Source organism: Ambystoma mexicanum, chromosome 4p (assembly GCF_040938575.1).
Source record: "Ambystoma mexicanum isolate Mex_15411 chromosome 4p, UKY_AmexF1_1, whole genome shotgun sequence".
In the NCBI taxonomy this organism is placed as follows: domain Eukaryota; kingdom Metazoa; phylum Chordata; class Amphibia; order Caudata; family Ambystomatidae; genus Ambystoma; species Ambystoma mexicanum.
This window is the reverse complement of record NC_090927.1, coordinates 578968680-578993989: the sequence shown is the minus strand read 5'-3', so window position 1 is coordinate 578993989 and position 25310 is coordinate 578968680. Positions and strand designations below refer to the sequence as shown.

The 25310-nt window shown below is 42.8% G+C and overlaps 1 protein-coding gene across 3 annotated transcripts in view; it reads left to right on the top strand.

Moving 5' to 3' along the window:
* GCM1 (glial cells missing transcription factor 1) overlaps positions 1–25310 on the top strand; it is a 540509-nt gene that overhangs the window by 202967 nt on the left and 312232 nt on the right. For all 3 annotated transcript variants that reach the window (XM_069606128.1, XM_069606126.1, XM_069606127.1), the window contains one exon: positions 11473–11725. In XM_069606128.1, coding sequence (XP_069462229.1) covers positions 11578–11725 — 148 coding nt within the window. In that variant the 5' untranslated portion in view covers positions 11473–11577. The remainder of the gene's footprint in view (positions 1–11472; positions 11726–25310) is intronic.

Below are 25310 nucleotides of genomic sequence, written 5' to 3'. Positions count from 1 at the left end.
TTCCAGAATTCAAACATATGAATACAGGTTACACAGAGATCTTTTGAGATATACATATATGTGAACCTGTCCTCGGGAAGTTAACAATTTTTGTTGCTGCCCCTCTCCCTGGCTCTCCCTGGCATTCTCTCTCTCTGTAGTCTTCCCCTTCCTTTTTGTACAGTGCTCTGTGGCTTGATAGATAGGTTCACTTTGTATAAATCCCATAGATGCATGCATAGGTAAATTAGGTAAATGCATAAGTAAATGCTTTCTTTTCTGACGCACAACAGTAATCTGCATGCAAAATAAGTGCTCTGTGTGTAACCGATAGCAAATAATGCAGACGAATCACTGGCCACTTTTCTCACCTACTGCATTCACACTCTTGTGCCTTGGAAGGATAGCTCAGTTGCAGCACTATGGTCTTGGAAACAAGACTACACTGAGCATCACGGTTCAGTACCCAGTCCCGCTACTGCACTTAGATGTTGGAGTCCCGCATGAAGCACAGTACGAGAAACAGATTTCATTTTGTTTCAAATGAATAAGCTGCAACAGAGCTCTCCAAACATGTATATATGTTGGGGCATTGTTGGCACATGTCATGTTTCATTGCTGTCCAGTTTATACAGTAGGGACTACAAGTACTAGAATGCAATATGATGTAAGCTTTAAGGCCAAAACTGCTTGATTACTTCCCACCTTGCACCTGACAACTTGACCTCCTGCCTAAGGAGTTCTACCAATTTCAAGAGTTAGAATCAGCGGAGAAGATCCTCTGTGATACAGTCACGTGCAAGATGCCATAGGACGGCCTTTACCAGTTTTAAAGCCCCTTACAATCACCTCATGGAATGCAAGGGGCTTTACTCATCTATTCCAAAGAGAAAGCAACCGAATTGAAAATCACGACATATTTTGCCTCCAGGAAACCTGGTTGCGAGTCTCCCCTGTTGTTGAAGGCAATTCCAGTCATCTAAATCCTGCCATCAAGGGAGATACTGGCAGGCCAATGTCAGGACTACTCATTCTCATTAACAATCACCTAGACTATACAATAGTAGAAGAAATAAGACCATTCTCCCTAATCCAGATCATGGTGGGTACCATGAAAATCATTACTACAAAAACAAGGAAACCGCTTATTGCCTTCAACTTATACTGGGATCATGCATCTATTGCGAGTTTGAGCGTCTCAGAACAAATTGAGAAGTGGATTGTCCATTATAGACAGAAATGGTTCATCATCTGTAGAGATCTGAATTCCAAATGTTGGGATGAGAAAAAAGGACTCATCATACTCAACACTGCATCTGCCACACCTGCGGAGAAAAGAGGCTATCAGTGGAACATCACAATTGACGCTAACAACCTGAATATACTTAATGGAAACACTGATGGGGATATACCAGCAAACATCACGAGAAAAGGTCAAAGTGGTGGTCAAATCTTGGACTATATATACACATTTCAACTGAAATGGATACCAGTGGTCATAATCTGCTTTCAGCAAAATTGTTACCAGTTCTCAATAAGGCAGATCATACAAGTATGACCGCTCTGGAAGTCAGCATGGGAAGAAATCGGATTAAAGTTCCATCCTCTAAATTACCCTCATTGACTCAAAAATTAAACAATCTTGTGAAATGTCTGCTCCTAACAGGAGGGATGAAACCAGTGAATTACCTCAGTCTGTTTAGAACATTCGATAAAAAATCAAACTCGATGTCATTTAAGAACATCTCCCATCGTCATGTCCATGATGAACAAATCAGACTCCCAAAAAAACTTAGGAGACAACGTTTGAATGACTTGAATCGAGATTACTCCACAGCTGCCATAATAAAGAGGAAAAAAATTCATCAATACTATCGTAACTTATTAAGACGATATAAAAAAACATTACAACGCAATTATGCGGAAAGAATGCTAGACATCATGAAGTCCTCAAATACGGCATAAATGTGGAGACAAAAAATCAGCTGGAGGTGGATCAAGACAAACCCCTGATGACACCTGATCCTCCTGCCACCTGGATCTCCCACTTTAATTTAACCTTCAATCAGGCATCAGATAACATGGTACCAACAGGAAATAATGAAGAATGGACTCTACTAGATATATCAGTAAAATCAATCGAATCTGTCATTAAGAGCTTATCTAGATCAAGAGCATGCGGCCGTAATAGTTTAAGCAATATGGTCCTTAAAGAAAACCCAGAACAATGGTCCAACTTTCTTTCTATTTTATTTAACTATATCATGAAAGTGCAGAAGATACTCACCTCATGGAAAGAGTCCATAATCATACCCATCTACAAGAAGGGCAATCGAGCAGATCCAGCTATCGCCCCATAGCGTTGCTGGACACTCTGGATAAGATTTTTGGAACTCTTGTATTAAAATCACTATGAGCATGGGCTACATCATCTGGTCATGTAGACCCATGGCAATCAGGTTTTGTAAGAGGAATTGGTACCGCACTAAACATCTTTATACTAAATTTGCTTAAAAGTCGGGTAGAGAGAATGAAAGGTGCAAAGATATACATTGCATTTATCGATCTTACGCAAGCGTTTGACAGCATTTTACATACTCGATTATGGACCAAATTGAACGAATTGGGGTGTCCGTCTTCCATTATAGACCCCATTAAAGAGTTCCATCAAAATACCACTCTCCAAGTTCGGCTGAACAAAACTGGTCTGCTGACCGTACCCATTCCTACTAACAAAGGTGTAAAGCAAGAGTGTCCAATGGCCTCTGAAATATTCAATCTATTAATTTCAGACATAGACTCTGCAACTGAAGATGTAAGATGCTTTCCTCCATCCATAGCAAACACAAAAGTTGGACGGCTTGTTTAGACTGATGATGTGGTCCTCATAGACCAGACTCCAATAGGTCTTCAGAGACAGCTAAATGCTCTACACCAATACTTGACCAAAAATGAACTCATAATTAACCCAAATAATTCTGCTATACTACCTCTCGGCGCTCAAAAGGGACAGCTCACATCGAAAAATATGCAGTGGTCCCTACAAGGAACAAAAATCCCAATAGTTCAATCGTTTGTATATCTAGGAGTATGCCTGAACTCCAGCTCAATTGATGCTCCTCGATACCAAGCCCTGTTAAAGAAAGCAACAAGTTTGACAGGTTTGGCAAAAATCATTCTAAAATGCTATTGTGGATACAGTTTAATTCCTTTGATCAAATTCTATAAAGCAAAGGTCATTCCCATCCTGACCTACAGTGCTGAGACATCCTTCAACTTTAGAAGAAAAAATTGGGTGATACTAGAATGTCGCTAGCTGACTTGATCAAATAGCGACACGCAAGTCACAGGATACGTATAGCTGGTACCCCAGAAATCTTCTCCTTATGTGTTGATGACATACTTCTATTTATAAGGAGCCCACAAGACAACCTAGATCTGATTATAGAAGATGTCACCAAATTCAGTGAGTTCTCAGGTTTTAAGGCAAACTACGCCAAGCCGGAAATGTTTCCCTTGACCGGGAACACAACTAAGCCCCAGTGTAGATATGAGCTAAAATGGGTGCCCAACAGTGTCAAATATGTGTGAGTCACTATTTCCAGGAGCAAAGAACTCCTCTATGAACACAGCTATGGGGCATATGCAGGGAACCTCGAGGCCAAGTTAAGTAAATGGAAGTGCATAACACTGTCACTGGCGGGAAGAATGGCCATGATCAAAATTATGATCTTGCCCAAATTGCTATATCTATTCTTAAATCTACAAATATGGCCGGGCGGGCATTTTCCACCACACTGCACAGGGGCGTGTCTCAGTTTCTCTGGCACTCCGGCGCTGTATGTAAAAAGAAAATGGGGAGACCGAGCAGCCATATGACCGTGGGGGTTCATAGGTGCAAACTTTGAGATATACTGGATGGCTTCCTAAGCACACTTTGCATCCTACTAGCTTGGGACAGGTGGGGAACCGCCCCACGTCAAAATGGAGCGGGCAGCATTCGGAAGAGCAGAGCTGAAAACATTGTTGACAGGAGGAACGTACAACGATGACTGTCGGTTCGACCCTGTGAGAACTTCGCTGCTACCGTGGCATAAACTGTACACAAAGACAGGCACATTGACACCATGTTATAAACACCTGCCGCTGTGGAAGTTCCCCAAAATCCCTCCCAAGTGGGACACATCAGTACATACACACTCAAGTGAACTGGGATATAACACCATTGGGGCTACGTACCCAGAGGGAAATGTTCTGCTACTGCAGACTTGGAAGAGAGAACACAAAGGTACTCCCATCGAAGTACTGCAATATTACAGATTGAGGGTGTCAATTAAGAAGAAATGGCAGGTTTGCCACCAGGAACCAGTAGAGAATACATGTGTAGTATACATAGCAAAGGCATATGGTTGTCGTAGAATTGTAGCAACAGTATACAAGATGGTTCTGGATCCAACGCCAGACACATCGAGCAGAGTGAGAGATAAATGGGCATTAGTCCTTGACACTGCGATCACCGACAACGAATGGACCAAGATGTGTAATCTCACTAGTCGGGTCTCTTTGAACACAAGATTCAAGTTGATACAATTCAAAATCTTAAACAGATAACACTACACACCTGCATAACTGTGAAAGTTCTTTAATAGAAATGCAGGTCTATGCCCTAGATTTGGGGAGGTGGATACAGATGCCTCAGGCTATGCAGGTTCTGGTCGTCAATATGCAACAAGCTGTCTGACATTATAGAGGCGCTGGTGCATGTAACCCCTAAAGGATGTCTTTTGGGGCTTTGGGGAAGTATGCACAAACGTCAAAGGTGTTTCCTAAACATGGGGTGTCTATTAGCGAAAAGATGTGTCTTGAGGAAGTGGATTGGGCACACAGTTCCGACGTTGGAAGAATGCATGAAAGATGTTGCGTGGGCAAACAGTAAGGAAGAGTTGTTTATCATGAGCCTGCCAGTGATGTCAAGACCAAAAGACATTTGGGCCGACTTCAGAATTTACCTCTTGAGAACGGAGACAATGGGCCTCATTACGACCCTTGCAGAATGGGTTTACCGGCACTGGTAATGGTCCCGGTGCCGGTAAACCCATTCCGCCCTATTACGAGTTTCCCTCTCGGGACCCGGAACAGACGTCTGGTAAAACCAGACATCCTTTCCGGGTCCCGCGAGGGGACCAAGAGCTAATAACGGACCCGTTATTAGCTCTTGAATGGGAATGGGGAATGGGAATGGGGAATGGTTTTTTGAATGAGGAATTACCGGGTCCTCCAAGGTTGGAATGACCCGGTAATTCCTCATTCAAGGAACACGGACCCGGAAACGATTTTGGAGGCAGCCATGGCACTAATAGCACCATGGCTACCTCCAAACTCGTAATGAGGCCCATTATGTCTCACTCTTATCCTCCCAATTCGAGACACTATGGTGGGAATGGGAGGTAAACGGGATCTGCTGTCGATAACCATGATATGTACCCAGAATGATATTACTACTTGTGATAATGCAGGAACAATGGAAATGTAAAAACCTGTTGTACCTGTCAAGCTAAAAATAAAGTTTAAAAAAAGAGTTGTAAATTGACTACTGCTACCGTAGGTGAGCGAGGAAACTTGTGGAGGCCAAGGTTTGCCTAAATCGGTAAGGGACGACCCTAGGTACCAATTTAAGCGCCTGAAGAGCTCTTTCCAACACACATCAGTCAGATCGAAAGAAAAATGGCAGCTTACAATGCAGAAGGGGCATGTGTGTTGGGGGCTCTGCAGTACACATTTTTCTCTAGATGTGGCCGGTAAGTGTATTACATATTTTTTATGAACCCGTTAGACATATGCTCTTTCACTGTGAAACAATGCAGTAAAGGTTCATGTTGTGCTAAACATGGAAAGATGTCCTATATTATGATTTTGAGGTATTGCTGAGTAGCGGAACTCACTCCTTTTCTAATTCAATTTCACTGACCAGAGTTTGAAGAATGTGTCTTTCAAGCTTGGTTTCTTACCGAACGCTGTCTGGGCTTGCTAAATGCATGTATGATGCAGATGATAAGGTATGATAGCAGAGCTTCCATTCCAGATGTAAATGCTTCTGCCCCGCCAGCACTGGATCACTATGTAAAGGTACACTGACCGCTGCCTGTGCAAGAGACCCAAGCGCGGCACTCAGCAGCGCTGCATAATGACTGCATGTCATTATCACAACCCCCTTTTTAGATGAACTTAGAAAAAAAAGTATTTTCCTGTACATTTTAAATGTTAAACTTTCATTATGGGAAGGATTCCCTTTGGACAACCTCAAGCTATGCAGCCATCAAAAACGTCTTAAAAACGCATTCATGCTTTTTAACCTGCCCCTAACGCTCCTGTCTTCATGGCCATCTCCAAGAAACTCCCCACGGCAGAGCTATTACAAAAGAAAATTATAAACATATTAAAAAAACAAGTCCCCCTGGATTATGTGTTTTCTAAAACTAACCCGTATTCCTTATGGTGTCTTCCGCAATTTCAATAATGAAAATATAATTCTTTCGTAATTAAGCATGTATCAAAGTTTCAAAACATTGGGCCTCATTACGACCATGCCGGTCCGATAACAACGGTGCCGGTAAGACTACCAGCACCGTTATTACCGGACCGGCATATTATAACTCTGCGGGCGGGTGCCGTCCCGCCCGCCAGGGTCAGCCCTGGCAGGCGGAATGGCACCCGCCCGTAGAGTTTCACAGAAGCACCGGCACCGTTACTAACGGTGCCGGTGCTTCCATGGTCTCCATTCCCATTGAGTCCTATGGGACTCAAATGGGAATGGGGATTAACATTTACCGGCACCTGACTTCCCGGAACGCCAGGGTCATAATCCCCCGGTGTTTCCAGCAAGCCAGGTGCCGCTAAATATTGACAGTCTGGCGGCAACCCGCCGGTAGCACCGGCAGGGTTACCGCCGGACTTGTAATGAGGACATTTTCCCTAACACCATGGCCCCAACTGGATTCTTATTTCAAGCAGCGATCTGTTGGAGAACTCAGGGTGGTTGGGTAGACCTGCTCAAATGACACCACTGATTCTCCACTCCTGATCAGGCGTGGAGGAGCGGTTTCTACTTTGTGATGCCCGATGATACAGGTTCTAGCTGTTAGCTACTTTGAATAAGAAATAACCAAATGCACAACTGTAGCAAGAAAATCCAGACAGGAGATCCAAATGATGACCGAGGTAGGCTTTGTAAATGTTTTAATAGCAGCAGAAGCAACAACATACATTGGAAGGACAGGGTCGCAGGAAAAATCCAACACAAACTTGCCCTTCCCAAATTGCAGCAGTTCTTATACACTTTCAAACGCATTGAAACTCCATGAGTGCTGATGCATGCACTTATCTACTTCCATGTGCTGTCTGTGCCCAGGGTAAGAAATCATCTGGTAAACCCATTGGACTGTTGTGGCTGCTGCTTGTTCTCATGACCCCATGGCATTCCTTATCTGTGGACTTCATGGTGGAACTGCCTTCAGTTAACAAACACGATAACATTGTTGTAGGCATAGACTCGTTCACAAAGATGGGCCATTTCATATCCTGTATGAGATTGCCCAGTGCGGTTGAGCTCGCACTTCTGTTCTTTAGTCATGTTTTTCGTTTGCACTGCCTGACGTCTATCATAGTAACCAATCAAGGCACACAGTTTACATCCAAGTCTGGATAAGATTGGCAAACTTGTTAGATATTGATTTGTGCTATTCTTCAGCTTATCATCTGCAGACCAATGGCCAAACCAACCATCTAAACCAAACCTTGGAGCAATACCTACAATGTTTTTGTCTTCAGAATCAGGTGGATTGGTTGTTACTGATTGGGACCATGCACTTTGCTTACAATAATGCCATCCATTCATCAGCCAAAGTTTCTCCTTTTTTTGCTTATTATGGGTGTCATGGTATCTGAGAAATTACCCCAAAACAGTGCGGTGCCAGCTGCTACAGAGATCTCTTGATATATGCATACTATTCTTTTCCACACGAGAAACTCAAACACGTTGGGCTGAGATGCATAGATCTGAAGGCCACAAATATTAAGTGTATGGTTGTCGACTCAACATTTGAAATTATAGCGGACCTACAAATTATTGCCCAAATACGTGGTGTCGTATTCTGTACTACGGGTAATAAACATGATGGTGTTGCGATTATACCTACCCAAATTGTGGAAAGGGCATCCTCGGTTTTACAAGTGTCCCTGTTGAAATCCTGTCTCCTTGCAACACATTTACCTCTGAAACCTGTTCCAATAAAAGTTGACAACTCGCAGGAATACGAGTTCCAGGATATTCTAGATGGTTCCCTCGTGGCTGATTGTATTTCCTCATTGACTGTAAAGGATATGGACCGAAGGAGCGGTCTTGGGAACTTTCCTCACAGGTTCATGCACCTCGGCTCCTATCTCGTTTCTATCCTCGCCTTTGCATGCAGTCGTCAGGTAGACAGCCTTTGAAGGAGGGTACTGTCAGGAAGCATGTCCTGCTCCAAGTTCTTCAGCCATTTATATGGCGTCGGGGAATACTGTGGCGCTTCATGCTGGGAAGAACTACATCTCCCAGCAGGCCATGTGGCGACGCGTGACTCAAGGTCTGTCACGTCATTCAGCTAACTCCAGTGGAGTAACTTTTCTGACAGTGTTTGGGGGGACACGACATCTAAATGAAAGGCCCCCTCTGCCAAATGAATGAGACGAAATGGTGTGCCACAAAGGTTGGAGGGGACAAGCACCCTTTTCCCCCCTAAAATTATGCCCATCGCTAACTCATGATGACGCGCCGGCTGATAGGGATGCATCAAAAATAACTGCTGCAGACGGACAAAATCCTTGCTCAGCAGTAAGTGGGGACTTGTTTTTCGTACTCTACTCGTTTATTCTGTTCCCCGTTCCCACAACCTTGTATATTAGTCCCTTCCTCCTTTCCATCCCAGCCCACTCCTGTGCCTTTCCTTCCTCTGTCCTCCACTTCCTTCTTGACTTCCTGTGATTGAGCTTGGCTCATTATACCTGATTGATTCTGCATCCTGATTTGGTGTGTTGCTTTTGGAATCGTTTTTGTGCTGTTCATTTTGGAGTCATGTTTTTGTGCTGTGACTTTTTGGATTTGTCTGGACGTCTGACTTCCTGGAAACCAGACGCTTAGCTCTATTTCTCTCCTGTGGCTCTTGTGATCGTTTGGACTTCCGGTCCCCTTTTTTCCCCTTAGTTAGTCGTGTTTTGGAGGGGTAAGTCCCTTTTGTAGGTTTTTCTCTATCACGCCTCATTTTGTCGTGCGGTTTCCTGGCTTATGGAGTCAGTGCCCAGGGTGGAATCCTGTTACCAAATAGGTCTATGGCTTTCACATACAAGACCATAGGTAAGTGTAATTCAGAGTCCTGTTGTTGGTTTTTCGGTTCTGCTTCCCTTTTCTAAATCTCTTTATTGCCCTCTAGAGCCTGGGGGTCCTCTAGCATTTGGGTGCAGGTTTCCTCATGCCTTTTTATTTCTCCCTGAGGGGCACTGATCATTCCAGCACTCTCCAGGATGCTCTAGGAAGTTGCGTAGGGCAATCCTCGCATAAAACTCAGGCACGTGGCGACTGTCACACTATGCTGAGCAGTATGGGTTTTGAAGGGTCCATGATCCACTATTTCATCTGTATGTTCAGTCCACAGTATGCTGTATCAGGTAGTGATTACAATATCTGTGATGTGTGGGATGGTGACCATGTGTCTATGATGAAGGTTGCATCAAGATTATGTGTTGATATGGTCAGCGATGTAAACTACATGTAGAACTGTGGAGCGTATATTGATGAGCGTGAAGTGCAGGTTGCTTGGTTAATTGGATCTGAGTGCTGATGAGTAGAATGCGGCTGAGGATTTCTGGTGCATATGTGCAGGGTGTAGGTGTTGTGTGGGTGAATGTGTGAGATGATGGGGAGAGAGGTGTTAGACAAACAGTACAAGCATTACCTTGCATTGCAGTGAAAGGTGTTGCTATTGCCTTCTTCCTTCCTTGTCTGGTTGGTATTATCTGTCCTTCTGTGGTTGCAGTACGGCCATGAAATACTAAACAGCAGCTTAGGTTGTTAATTTCGGGGGGCACCTGATTACCCCCGGCGATGAGCAAATGTGACCTCATTGTCAGGTGATAGACAGAAAAATTTAATTTTGCCATGAATGACCAACATCTTTTCTTCAACCCTGGATTTCAACATACCAATGAGAATAGACTATTAAAATGGTTTGGCAGAAGAATTTCAAAATTGCACAATTCTAACTTGCTCCTTGGAAAGTGTGATATAGTAATGCTTAATCTCCAAGTTGCAACACCCACTCCAACGATGCAAAGGAAAGCAGATTGTGCCCCTTCCTTTACCCAGCTAGGCGTGGTAAAATCCAGAGAACAACCATGGCATGATAATATAACGTGGTAGAAAATGGTGGACAAAGCCTGACCTATGATGCAAATTTGAATGATACTTTCTCAGCTGCAGAACCACTTTGTACACTGTGCCAAATAGTTGAAGAGAAACTATGAGGCGAAACAAAACAGCACAAGGTTAGCCCGCACAGAGAGAGCATAACTCAAATTAGTTCCTTTTTATGAGATGTTGAATGTGCATAATAAATATTTTTCTAAAACGGAGTATTTGAAGCTTATTCTTACTTATTTTTATATGTCTGTACCAACACATCTCGCTCACAGAGATTCTTCAGGACTCATTAATAAGGAAACGGTGTGATGACGTATGTGATAAATCAAAAAGAAAAGGCCCCTGGATAAGTCATATATACACAATATAAATTATAAGACAAAGAAAAGAGTAATTAAATGCACATTACAAAAACAATTATATTAAACAGCAGTTGAAACAACCAACAGGGAGAAAAAAGAAAAGAATAAAAGAAGTATTAAAAAAGACTGTGAGTACCTTTGCAATGCATATTTTGTTGTTTGCAAGTATTCATTTCTACACTTTTATCTGGATTGTATCATCAGAAATGTGAAAATCATCCTTAGTATTCCATTCACAACTATTTGGTGGACTGGCTGAGATATGTTCAGGGATAACAACGGGATTTGAGACTACTCTCTCTGTGCGGGCGAATCTCGTATTGCTCTATTTCTCCTCATAGCTTCTCTCATGACAGGAATATTGTGGATTGATATTGCTTGCACTGCCAAACAAGTTATCCCTTGTGCCCTTTCGCCCTCATTAGGGCACTGTATCCATGTTCCTTAACTCTATGAAGGGGCCGATAACTTACAGCAGATGTGGTCACAAACACTGAAAACACCCGACATCATAACTATTGCTGTCCTGGTTATATGGAAGTCACTTTTACAATAATGCATGCCATGTATTGAACATGTGACGTTCCCACTCTCCCTCCCCCAACAGGACAGCTAAGCAAAGGCATACTGGCATATTGTTTTATTTCTTCTTATTTGATACTATTTGATTACAATTAGGACCAGACACAGGTTGACCGCTTCGAAGAATGGCCAGACTCCTACGTGAAGCACATCTACAGCTCGGCTGATAGGAACGCTCACAGGCACCTGACTGGCTGGGCCATGAGGAATACCAACAACCACAACTCCCGCATCTTGAAGAAGTCCTGCCTTGGTGTGCTGGTGTGCAGCAACGACTGCTCACCCCCGGGTGGACGGAAGATGTATTTAAGACCAGCTATATGCGACAAAGCCAGGCAGAAACAACAGCGTGAGTATGCTTTTTGAAATACATGAAACATGTTTTGGATATTTTAAGGCGGGTGTCATCGTTGTCATTTGTGATAATAAATGGAAGTCAACAGTAACTACACACATCCTATATAATAAAAGGCCAGATGTATGTTTGTCCGATGCAGGCATGCGCAGTAGAGACTGCCTGCTTAACCTGTTGTCACTGCTAGAGGGAGCTGTGCCTTAGGATTAACATGAATTACATTCAACTATACCACATAATATATGAACACTCTGGAAATTCCTTTCTTTACGCACTTTGGCCCGTGTACACAGGCTTTCACACTAGTTTGTACATAATGTTCTTATAGTCTAGTTGTAACATTACTACTGTGAAATAAGAAAATGGCATAGCTGTACAACTGCAATCATTTATTTACCGGTGCGTTGTGGTCTCACAATGCATGCTACAGAGCCATTATGGTGTGAAAGGCAGCCTCATGGTCAGAAAAGCAGCTGCCCCTTGCCTAGTTTTAAATATTCCTTTCTTCTGTACTATTTGTTACTGGCAATTTACAGTCATCAGTGGATAAGGAGACAGGTATCAAAGACTATTTGTTTAATGCACGGTGGAAGTTTATTCCATGAGAATAGGCATATACTTGCATGTTAATACTTATTTTAAACCAGAAGATGGGTTTCTAAATGCATTATTGTTGAAGGGGCAACATATTATTTTTTTGCACATTACAATCTGTACATTAACGGGTAGTTTTTTCCCAACAAGATGGATTACACACACATTTTGCATCTCTAAAACTGGAATATGACCTGCATATGAGTGAGGTAGAGACCAGGTTTTATAGACGATGTTGGTTTGACCAGGTAGTATGAGAAGTACAATATCCTCAAACATATGTAAAAAGGATGTTAAATGTCACTGCTGCATTCTGGGACATCCTTGTTCTCTTTGGTGACTTGCAGCCGCCTTATAACACTTGGCGTAGGCCACTGAATCTCATATATGATTACAGTGCAGGACTTGATTGTGCTGAGGTGTTGGCACATCTAAGGTGTGAAGAGGACCTTAGGTCAAGACTAGGCTTTAAATAGACATAGTGGGAAGGGTAAAGGAGACTAAGGTGGTGAAGAGATATCTTCAAGTTGCTATGTGGGCATCATTCTTACCCTATTAGTTATATTGTGGAATCGTTCACTAACTGAAGGGGTATGGTAGCACCTTACAAAATGTGAAATCCCAAGGTGATCAAAAGTTCAAATAATTTGCGTTACATTACTTCAGTACTGTTGGTGAAAGCACAGAAATCCTTTAAGAGAAAAGAAAAAAAAGAGCAGGAATGTGTCGTCCCTCTCAGCCATGTCCCAACCGTGTCCTTAAGGGAGAGTGGGGATGGGGTCAGTAGGGAGCCTCATGGATGGTTTATGAGGCAGCACTATTTTCCAGTGCGGGATTGGTCCATCAGGCAAAAAGGTCATTCTCTCAACACAGAATTCTCACTAGGTCCCTGGCAGTCCTGGCCTCTCCTCCTACCCTTGAGTGGTATCAGCCAAGGAAGCTGAAGTTCAGCAGCTCTTTGGTAGGTTGCATACACGTCTGGTGAGTAAAAGGAAGAGCGTTCTAGATTCCCCCACTCCCCATAGCAACCAGGAACTATGTTGCTTGCAGCTGCACATAACCACAGGGAAATACACTCTATTTATATGAGGCTTAGGAGAAGGGTTATTTTAATCTAAGACCTTGGATGGCTCTTGCAATGGGATCCTCTTAGTCTGTCAGGTAGTGGTCACCCCAAACCCTTCTCTCTGTCTTTGATGGTATAAAGATATTGGTGGCCCTTGCCTGATGACACTATATGTAACCAGAAGCACAGGAGTAAGATCTCTTTTTGGGGAAAAGGCTGCAGACACAGATATCCCTCAGCTTCCTTTGGTGTCAGGCTGGTATTTGATTTCAGGATCAGCGTTCGGAGGCCCAACGAGTGAGGACCAAATAGCAGGAATCTGGGAGCACTGATTGAAGTAGGGAGCTTGAGGTAAGAAGAAAGGTCTTCCAGCATTCCAACCCTTCCCATCAGGAGTCCTTGTATACTGGTAAGAAACCATGTGATGGCATGGAAAGTATTTGACTGTCACACTCGTTTCATTTCAAGATGTTGCCAGCCATCTTGGAATGCCACTTACTTTTTAATTTTTTAAAATTCTTATATGGTTTAAAAATGTACGTTTAACAGTCTACATAATTACACAAAATACAGTCAAAAGAAGAAAAAACAGAAAATTCATTAAACTTTTTAAGTTAAAACACAACAATTGCTAACAGTTCATATAAAACATTTAAAAGAATAAAAAAATAATTTCTTAAAAGGGAAAAAACGAAACTGTCCCACTATTACCAGCTCAGAATTCAGTTATATGACCTCATGAAGCCTGTCACAGCAATCATATCTGAAGTTAACCAAAGCTCCCAAACTTCTCTCCCATATATAAATCAAATCAATATGATGCAGGGAGTGAAAAAAAGGTTGTTTAAAATATGTTAGTCTTGAGTATTGAAGGGCGGGACATTCCAGCACCAAATGCATGATTTTTTCTACCATATTTTCCGATGTACAAAATCGATAGTTGGTCTCCCCATTTCCAATTTTGTTATGTCTAAGGGGAATTTCTTTGGTTGGATTTAGGTTCCATCGGAACGTCAAGAATTCACTCCTCATTGACTGACTACGATAAATAGAATGAAATGGAGCTAGAACTCCTGGTCTCTTATGTGCTACTACTAGATGGATTAATGAGGAATAACTATTCATTTTTTCAGTTTTATTCCAGCTCCATATTCCCAATCTCCTTTTTGTACTCTCTGGACTAAACTGAAGCACCTCTCGACTAGACCCGATCTCTTGTAAAAGGCCATCACAGAAGCTACCTACAGATTTCATGGCACATGGTATACCTTCCTTCTGGTGACAGTTAATGGGCCTCATTACAAGTTTGGTGGTCCGGAAACAATGGTGCTGGTAAATTTACTGGCACTGCTGTTTCCAGACCGCCAAACTACAAGTCTGCTGGCGATTGCGGTTTCGCCCACCAGGTCTGACCCTGACAGGCAGAACGGCACCTGCCAGCAGACTTTCACGGAAGCACCAGCACCGTTATAAATGGTGCCAGTGCTTCTGTGGTCCCCATTCCCGTGGCGTCCCATTGGACTCTACGGGAAGGGGATTAACAGAATTGCCGGTGCCGGATTTACCGGACCACCAGTGCTGTAATACCCCGGTTAATCCGGCAGGTCCGGTGCTGGTAAATCACTACGAGTCCGGCGGCTGCCTGCTGGTTTTACCGGCACGGCTACCGCTGGACTCGTAATGAGGCCCATTAACTTCATTTATATCACTATAGAGAGTATCTGCGTCAGCATTCAAGATTCTTCGGAATAGGTTAAGATAAATCCAAATCCCTCTACTTCTGAGGGATCGAATGCCCAATTCATATCTTACAGCCACGCAGCGAATTTGGCAAATTCAATAATTTCCTCCAGATTAACGCCTCCAGCACAGGCAACACATTCAAAATAGAGTAATCGTATAACTCAATGCCATAGATTAATTTTGGAACTATCTTGCCTTGGTAGAATTTTAAAGCCGGTAAAGCCGGCTTTGCGGACATAGGGGAGTTTAAATACAATTAGAGGAGGAGCCTCCCAGGTACATGCTAAGTTTACCAACACATAATAACAGAATGCTGAATTATTTCAAAGTTATTCCTAACGCTGAGTCCCTAGCACAAAGTTAAATGACCCTATCTGTAAAAAATCTCGTATCAATTGGTTGAAGGCCCTAGTAAGTGCTGCTGAGCCAACTACAAGAGATGTTGAGGCCCTGACCCTATCCCCTCTAAAACACTTTCGTAGTGTCTATAAGTGCACACAAACATGGAGGTCGGTATTTTGTATTTAATCTTTCCGCCCACACAGCGTGTGTCTTATCATTAAAACAAAGAGATGACTCTATGACCAATAGTCAATAGAGGTGTTTAAAAACAACCTATTTTCTCACCACTGTAATGTAGTGGAGAGAGAATGTGTGATGATAACTAGAGCAATTTCTTTTACCAAACCCTATTTTTTATTTATAAGGCTGCTGTAAAATGATAGCACAGTGGGTGTCAATTGAACAGAACACCACCTTTCCTCATGGCTCAAAGTGCAGCACATTTCGTTTATCGGCATTGAAAGTGAACATGGCCATTTAGTTGCAACAGATTGGCAAATAGCACAGTGTTTTTTAATGCATTTATTTAAACTTCCCCCCAGAGGAAATTCTCACAGAGCCTGGTAGAGGACACCATATATAAATGCCCAGGGCAGGGCAGAGTCCAGACCTATGTAAACAAAACACCTGTGTGGGGGTCAGATGGTGCATTAAAGAGAATGAAAAATGCTAGGGGACCAGAGGAAGAGGCTCGGGAAGCTGCCAGCACCCACCCCAAGCCCAAGGTCACTGCAAGCTGGCAGTTCAGCACAGAGAAAATCAAACTGAAGTAAGAAGCTTCTTTTGCCGTGTGCTACAGTAATGGGGAAATAAAGAACGGACGCAGACACAGATTAAATCTCATGGAAGGACACACACCGCCACCAGCAAGGGTGCAAAATAAACAAGAACAAAGCCGAACATGTAATCCTTGCAAGAAGCATGCCATTGCTTTAAGGCTGAAACTAGTACCAGATATAGGGGAGATGACACATGAGTAGGGATCCACAGCCTGCGGATGACGCACACCCTTTCCACACCTAGATTCATAATAAGGCCAGTGTGTGTTCCCTCTCTTTCCCTGTCTCTCCCTGCCTAAATCACTCCCACAGCTTCTTCTTGAACTGCATTGCCCTTAACCCCCGTTCTGCCTGTCTGCGTGCCATCTTGTAATAACACAATCACTATGCAGTGAGACAGATACATTAGTTAATAATGTCGTTCTTCCTTAAAGCATCAACCTTTGCTTCTGTATTCTGCATTTCTTAGCTGTCTGGACAATATTGTCATTGTTTTGCACATGTATACATATATTCCTCTCACTTAACGCATATGAATAAATGTGGGATTAAAGATGAGGTGAGCAGTGCATGAACTAAGAAAAAGAAGCAGAGTTGAGTGTGGCCTCAGAGTCACTTTGGGCGACCCACTGAACATGCCGGTAAGGTGGCTCAGGGGTTAATGCTGTGATCTGTGTTTGATCTGTAGGTCGCCAGTTCGAATCCTGGCCACCTCAGCCTTTCATCCTTCAGAGGTTGATAAATTAGTTCATATTTCGATTGGGTGATAATAGTAATGTGTGTAAATGTGTCCTATGTAAAGCGCGTTATTATTAAAACGCTATATAAAAAGCACATTATTATTAAAAGCAAATGATTACTTGAGCTCTTGCAGGCCCAAGAAAACAGAGCATGGTTGACTGATGCTTCCTTCCGGTTTGGTGAGTGGATAAAGAAGAGGCCTTTATCTGGGGCCCTTCTATTTTCAGCAGGGCTCCTGCACTATCACGTTTTTTCTGACTCACTGGGGGCTGCTAGTGTCAGCGCTGCCAGCCCTAGCTACAGCCCTGTAATGAAAAGGAAACAAAGTGTGCCAAGGTGCATGGGTTTCCAGCAGCAGTTTAGGAGGGAGCTCTGTGCATCCACACCACCCGTGCACAGGAAATAAAATAATAAGGATAAGGGCAAGTGTTCTACAAAGAGATTGCTCCTAGAAGCGATTAAGAAAACATGTAGAGATAGTTCACCTGAGCAGAGGGAGCTGGGCTATGTGGAGGAGAACATTTGGACTGGATTATTGGGAGTGTGCGTTGTGCATATTTATATAATCCATCTGGGGAGCATTTTACAGTTTTTTCTTTTTTAGATGTATGTGATTTAAGAAACTGAGTGAACGTCTTTATATATAGCATGCTATCACGCTAGCACATAGCATAGTTATTTAAGTTTAAGGCGAATTGTCTATAAATAAAATTAAAATCAATCTTCTATGGGAAATCAGAAAAATTGCCACAGTAAATTTTGGAGGCATCTGCCCCTCCATGAACATTTTTGAATTTTTCATGGATGACTTCATATTTTTTTTAAGTTATTTTTTCAAGCTTTGAACATGTTTTAATATGTATTTTTAATATAGGGAAACATATTTTTGGCCAACTTATTTGAAAATGATCTGCTTCAGTGCTTGAGATTGTTAGCAAAGATATACATATTAACACAATTTTGTGTTCTGTCAACAAACATTTTACATACTCTTTGCCACTTTTAAGAAATGTCATGTTTAACATGCATCTTTAGTCTCGCATATTAATGTACACTCACATGCAAAACACAATCTACACTTAAACACAAAAAACTATTCAGGTTTCAAACGCACATACACACACACACTCACTGAGAACACCAAATATGAATTGTATGTAATCGCATATACACATTTCATATGCACCCTTAACTAACATAATACATGTTTCACAGGCAAACTTATATATACACACACACACAGAACACTACTTATGAATTTTATGTAATCGCAAATACACATTTCACATGCACGCATAGTTAACAACGAAGCATAACACAAGTTTCACAAGCGTGTACACACACACACACACACACACACTGAGAGCACCACTTACAAATTGTACGTATTCACACATATACATTTTGGATGCATACATAACTAACATTCAAACACACATTTAAACACGCATTGTGGAACATACAATCCTAGAGGCGCATACACATACACACACATCACCCACACACGCATCATACATACACACATTATAATAATGACAAACATTTACAGTACATTGCAGTCAATAATTATACTTTACTTTATAACAGTGTTTCACTCATACTAAAGTAGTAAACATGTATACATGGTTACACATTTTACACTAAAACTTATTCATTGTAACAAATTAGATAATGTTTCTATTACATTTTGCAGAAATAAGGCATTACCAACATTATTTCACTTGTGTTACTTCAAATGCTATAGTGGGATCCAGAAGACATGCCATGTTATGCTGTGCAGTTAAATATACACTGATTAACAGTTAATTGTGCACAATGAATTTTACGGTGAGTTGCTGTTCCATATGTCCATGCGTATGATCAGCAAAGCCAGAACATATGTTGTGAAACCATGGGAACCTAATAAATAACCTGAATAATTCACCTTTCATTTATCGTATGCATTTTGTTCCTTTTGTACCTCCAAGATAATTACCACTTAACATGTAGGAAAACAGTGCCTGGAATAATGTGTCCACTTTTGTGAGACAGTATTCCAAATACGGTGTAATGTCTCTCCACTTTGCTCCATGATGGCCATGCTTGCCCAGAGGACTGTAACATTCAACAATGGTGACATCATCACCATTCCTCTTACGCATTTCTAAACAAAAGATCCATAAATCACTAATAATCACTAATAATCCAAATTGATTTTGTAGAAATCTACATCAAAAAGAAAAGAAAACATACACCAAGGAAATTAGATGTCACAGACTATATACCTAGTACATTTTTATGACACAAAGCTATACATCCTTTAAACCTAATAAATGCAAATATGCACCATTCACAAGTACACATCTGTACACATGTCCACAATATAGTGTGATAATGTTCTCAATGATTAACATGGCAAATACAATACGTTTTCAATTTTTATCATACAAATTGGCATAAAAAATAGACAATATCGGCTTGAAGTTTACGGGTGGTCTCTGTACACCTTTCCCTCAACCTTTGAGGGAATAACCACCTCCATGGCCCAGTGTATCTACCTCAACAGGTCATATTGTATTGCTGATGCACAATAGAAAGGTTACCCCTACTGTCTAGTCTGCCCTATACTAGGGAGGGAATAATACCGATGGCCTTATTTCTCTGACTCCCTCAGGAATTTCCTATATGCCTTATGGGGGGTAGTCTGATTGCCCTGGCACACTTAACCTTTTGATGGACATCTATTTTTATTTTTTATTTTATTGCTTAAAGCGAGCCTAGCACAAGAGCAGTGGAGGAATTTACAATGGGAGGATACCAGCATTTGGCTTGCCATTTTATAGAGTAGTGCAGTACTGTTGGTGGAAGGAGGGATTCTTATTCATCTGGCAAATATTATTGAAAGAGCCATGTTTTTAGTGTTTTGCTGAACTGGAGGATGGTGGGGGCATTTCAACTCTCTGCTGGGATTGAGTTCCAGATGGTCGGACCGTGGCAGGAGATGAACTGCTTGTGGGTCTCATCTTTCCAGGTACGTTTAGAAGCCAATCTTTTTATAGTTTTGGAATGTGAGGCGCGAGAGCCTCCAAAACTATGTAGATGTTCCTTTCGAAAGCTGCTTTCAAGATGATGCAAGTAGTTATGAATATGATTCTGGTGGGGAGGGGTGTCAGTGAAGCTCACACAGTGTAGGAGATGTAGGAGAGAAAAGGTTGACTTTGCAGGTGTCTTTAATAAGGCATTTGGGTGGGATGTGTGGCTGGAAGCCAAGTAAGAAGGGTGTTTCAATTTGTGAGATCATGAGGCCTTGGACCATCATGCAAAAGTCCCCTGTTGCGCGGGGGTGAAAGGACTGATTTTGATAAGTGTGGAGATCTGTAGCCATGCCGTTTGTGCCATATTTGGATGGTAGCCAGTCATTTACAGGTGATTGATGTCCTGGGGGACACTGACCTTAAGGTACAGTAGAGCATCATTAGCATACTGATGGATGACTATGTTGGGGTTATTGAGGAGAGTTCCCAAGCGTTCCATGTACAGACTGAAGATGATTTGGGAGAGGACGGAACCTTGGAGGACAGCACATGTGACTTGGAGTCATTTGGATCTGAATTAGCCCAAGTGTAGGGCCCAGTGTCCACCAGATAGGTAAGACACAAACCATTTTCGGATGGTTCCAGTGAAGCCCATCTTGTCAGCAATGAGGGAGAGGAGCGTTAGGTGGTTGAATCTGTTGAAGAGAGCTGAGAGGTCTAAGATCACTAGGATGCACAAGTGCATCACCCATAGCTCGGATGCTTGCAGCTGGTTGATTTTTGCAAGAAGTTTGGTCGCAACTACTTTCTTATAGGCTCCCTGATGAATGGGAGGCTCATGATGGGTTTGTAGTTCGCTAGGTCCCCTGAATCAAGCAACGTTTCTTTGAGAAGGGGTTGTATAAGACCTGCCTTCCACATGTCTGTGAATGCACCTTCGCTGAGAGAAGAGCTCACAATACCCTAGAGTGCAGTGAATGCTGGGCTGGTGAGTTGTCGGACGACTTCTTACTGGTCTCCGTCATCAATTTAAATCGTAGCCTTTGTGTCTTAAAAATTGTTAAGACAGAGGATGGTGACATCAGCCCAGCAGGGTAGTGACTGGGCAGATGGATAGCAGGGTTCCATCAGGCTTTGTGGCATCAATGAGACTACTGTCCTCATTAATTTGTTAATGAAGAAGGTATTGATTCTGTCACATTTCTCTTGTGAAGCCAGTGTCTCGGAGACAGGTGTAGACTTGGTATAGTGCTTGACTACTTTGAATAAGGTTTTGCTTCTGTTAGAGATTGACTCGATGATGGGGGTGTACTAATCTGACTTAGCGTCATAGGTCATGTCTCTGTGTTGGGTGTACAGGAGTTTAAGGGATGAGAGGTCCTCTGTGCTGCAGTCTTTGCACCACCTCTTTTCAAGGGATCTGATCCAGTATTTGTTGACGGATAGCCTAAGTACCACGGTGTAGACAGTTTAACTTTAGAGCGAATAATCTTTAGAGGAACAACAACATCCACTACTTCTTTGGCAAAGTGAATGAATGTATCCAGAAGGATTTAGGCATTCCCTGTGGCAGGGAGCATCCCAAAGGTTGCTCCTAAGTGTCTAGCAGGAAATACTTGAAGGAGCGTCTCTCAATCACTGGGGTGTTTAGTCGACCATTGTGGGGGAGCTTTTTGGGTGATAAGAGGGATTGTGGTGTGGTCAGTCACAGTAAAGGGGGATGGGGTTTGAGGATGAGAGGAGCAGGATGGAAAGTTAAGACAAAGTTTTGCGCCTGACCTTGGACATGCGTGAGGAGAGTACAATCTGTTTAACTTGTATGAAGTTGGTCAGAGAGAATACAAAGTCACATAGGGGGTTTGCTGGTTAGGACTCAGGCATGTTGAATTCTCTGTTATTAGAGTAATTAAAACCCAGCCACTCCTTCCTACATTTCCACCATCATATTATAACACAGTGTAGATTACTAGATGCACCCTAAATAGTCCACAAGATGTATTGGTATTCATCTGTGTATTGCACTCAGACGGATGCTTGGAGAGTAGGAAAGGGGTCGCACTTAGATGGATTTTGGGTAATAGGAAAGATGTCTCACCTAGATGGATTCTTTGGGGGCAGGAAATGTATTGCACTCAGCTGTATTCTGTAGGTAAAAATGTATAGCACTTAACTGTATTTTGGGGGTAGGAAATGGATCACACTCAGACGGATTTTGGGGAGAAGGAAAGGTGTTGCACCTAGATGGATTCTTTGGGGGGCAGGAAATGTATTGCAATTAGCTGTATTTTAGGGCTAGGAAATGTGTCGCACCCAGATGGATTTTGGCGAGTAGGAAATGTGTCACACTCAGATGGATTTTGGGGAGTAGGAAAGGCATTGCACCTAGATGGATTATTTGGGGGTAGGACATCTATTGCACTTAGCTGTATTCTGGGGGGTAAAATTGTACTGCACTTAGCTTTATTTTGGAGGTAGGAAATGTGCAGAACTTAGATGGATTCCTTGGGGGTAGGAAATGTATTGCTGTATTGTAAGGGCAAAAATGTACTGTACTTAGATGAATTTTGTGGGGTAGGAAATGTGTCGCACTCAGACAGATTTTGGGGAGTAGGAAAGATATTGCACTTCAGTGGATTTTGGGAAGTAGGAAAGGTGTCCATCTTAGATGGATTTTGGGGAGGCATGAAATATGCCACACTTAGAACAAATTGTTTAGATTAGCAGATGTACTGCATATGAAGTAATATGAAGGCTAGCACATGTATGGCTCAAGGAATGAAATTGAGTAGGTTAGCTTAGAAGAAACTGTGAAGGATAGCATATGTATTGCACTTAGATGAACTTGTGTAGGTCTGCCGATTTACTGCATGTGAAGAACTGTGAAGGCTAGCACATGTACTGCTCTTGAAGAAGTTGGGAAGGAAGCATGAGGGTGGGCATTGTCGCTGCACCTAGACATTTAAGGTGGGAACTGTATCACTCTAAGATTCACACAGAGGTTGGGTATTTATGGCACTTAGATCGTATGTGAGATGAAGTACTGCTCTCAGCACCTAGATGGAATGCAGGTGGTAGACAATGTTGAATGTATAGCTCACCCATGTATTCCTTCGCACTCCGCACCTTTGGAACTTAGCCAAAGAACAGCCTCACTCCACCACACATCTGCTTTTGCATGTAAGTCAACCACTTTTGCGCAACACCCCTGCCATAAGAATGCCGTTACCTTTAATGACAAAGAAATCGCACCGTAGCTACATCATAACTGTCTATCCTCTTACACCACCCCTCCTGCTTAGCTCCTAGTATACCTCATTCCACCCATCCACATGCCATTCAGACATGGGTCACTAGCAGGGTCTTTGCCACCCTCTCATAACTTTAATGGCCAAAATGCACACACGCATAATAGCACAACATAGTAAGGAAGAGATCATTGCTGAAGTTACCACTCCTCTGGGGTGACCTGTAAATAAGGTGAAATGTAATTGAGTCACTGCTTCAGATGGGCTTCTGTCAGAAGAGGGATTCAGCTGTGTGCGGGGGGTCAGAATTACCATGCAGGGCCTTACTGATTACTGCCACCCCACTCCCTGTTTTTCCTGTGCAGTCAGTTTGTTGAATACTGCAGCCACGGAGTGGGAGGATATCGAAGATGTAGAGGTAGAAGGGTGCAAACCACATTTTGGTAATGAAAAGAGCTTTGAAGTTGTTTTTGGTTATAAGGTTGGCGATCTTGGCGGGGTGTGCCTAACCATCATAACATGACAGATGTGAATATTAGTCACATGCTACAAGGGGGTGTATGGGGGATATTGACTAGGTTTGCCAGGCTAGCTTTCCGGGGGCTGAATTGGGAGTTTTGTTGTACGATCCCTCATGATCATATCTCCTTCCCTCCAGTTCTCAATCCTCCCCACACTACACCTGCATTTTTGTCTTCACCAACCTTTTACCTCTCACATCCCTCTGACTGCCCTCTCTCTCTCTCCTACTCTCAACCCTCTTCCTGCCCTCCCTCCAAAACTACCTTCAGTTACTCCCACACATCCAATTGGTACAACTCTTTCAATCCCATCACCTTACATTCACTCTTTCTAAAACTCTCCAAGAGTCTACTTAAAGTCCTCTTGCACCTGCTGCACCTTCCTCTCTGGTCGCTCAGTCTTCCTCCAACTCCTCCAACCTTACCGAGCAGCTCTCACTGACAACTGACTGCTGCCATTCTTTATAGCCCTCAACTTCCTGCCTATAAATGTCTATCTGCTCCAATTGGATACCCGAGTCAGCTGCCTCCCTGGGCCAATCTCTGTCTGAGCTCATCCCATCTCTTCCCATCTCCTCCCCTTTATGCTAGGATTTTCTCTGGAAGTCTTTATAAAGGCATTGAGCTCCACCCCCTTTCTAGTCACCATTTTGCTCCAGTCAGCCATGCAGGCACTGTGGTTGTTTGTTTTCTGTTGTTCTTCTATCACTAGTGAGGCACTGTTCAAACATGGTTTAGGGAGTGCTCCTGGGGCTCCCCTATGCAAATGCTGCCTCACACCAGTTCCAATTATGCTGGGCCACTGTTTCCATGCAACTCTTATGGGGTTTGTGGGGAGAGTTCTGGGTCTCCCATTAGGCTCCTGAATGGGGAGGAGTTATTAATTTTCATTAGGGCAACCAATTTGTTACTCCTGTTCTGGGCCGGGCCTTGTCCTTTGTGGTTCTTGGAGTTTTTCTCCAGATGGCGCAGCTTCTCTAGAACCACCAGAAAGAGCAGAAACAGACCTGGCCAGGATTCACACTGATGAGGATCAGGCCAGAGATAGAGGCACCAATTTATGGGCTGGTATCCTTCTCAACACTCCCACACCACTTCTTGGGTAGGTCTGGCACTGGTGTTCTCCTGGTACAACACCTAGCCCAGGTTGAGGGAAGGACTTGACCCCCAAGGACAGGGTAAGATTCATGACCCTATCGCCATAATTAGCCATGACCCACAACAGCATGCCGCAGGACAAAAAAACGAGCCAATCAACACTAACGAACATTATGCAGTACATACACACATTTTTAATAACATACTGTAGCATCACTAGCATCTTATAAGCTAGCTGCTAAGGATTACAAACTGACCATTTTTCGATCCAAAGCTGAACACTTTAATGCTAGGGTTCAGGAAGCAAAATCCCAATCTAAGGAAATCTTTTCAATTCTTAAAAAACTGAAAGATCCTCTAATTACACACCCAGCTCAAGAGAGCGATAAGTGGTGCCAAGAGATTCAAGAAGGTTTCTCTGAAAAACGAGTAAACA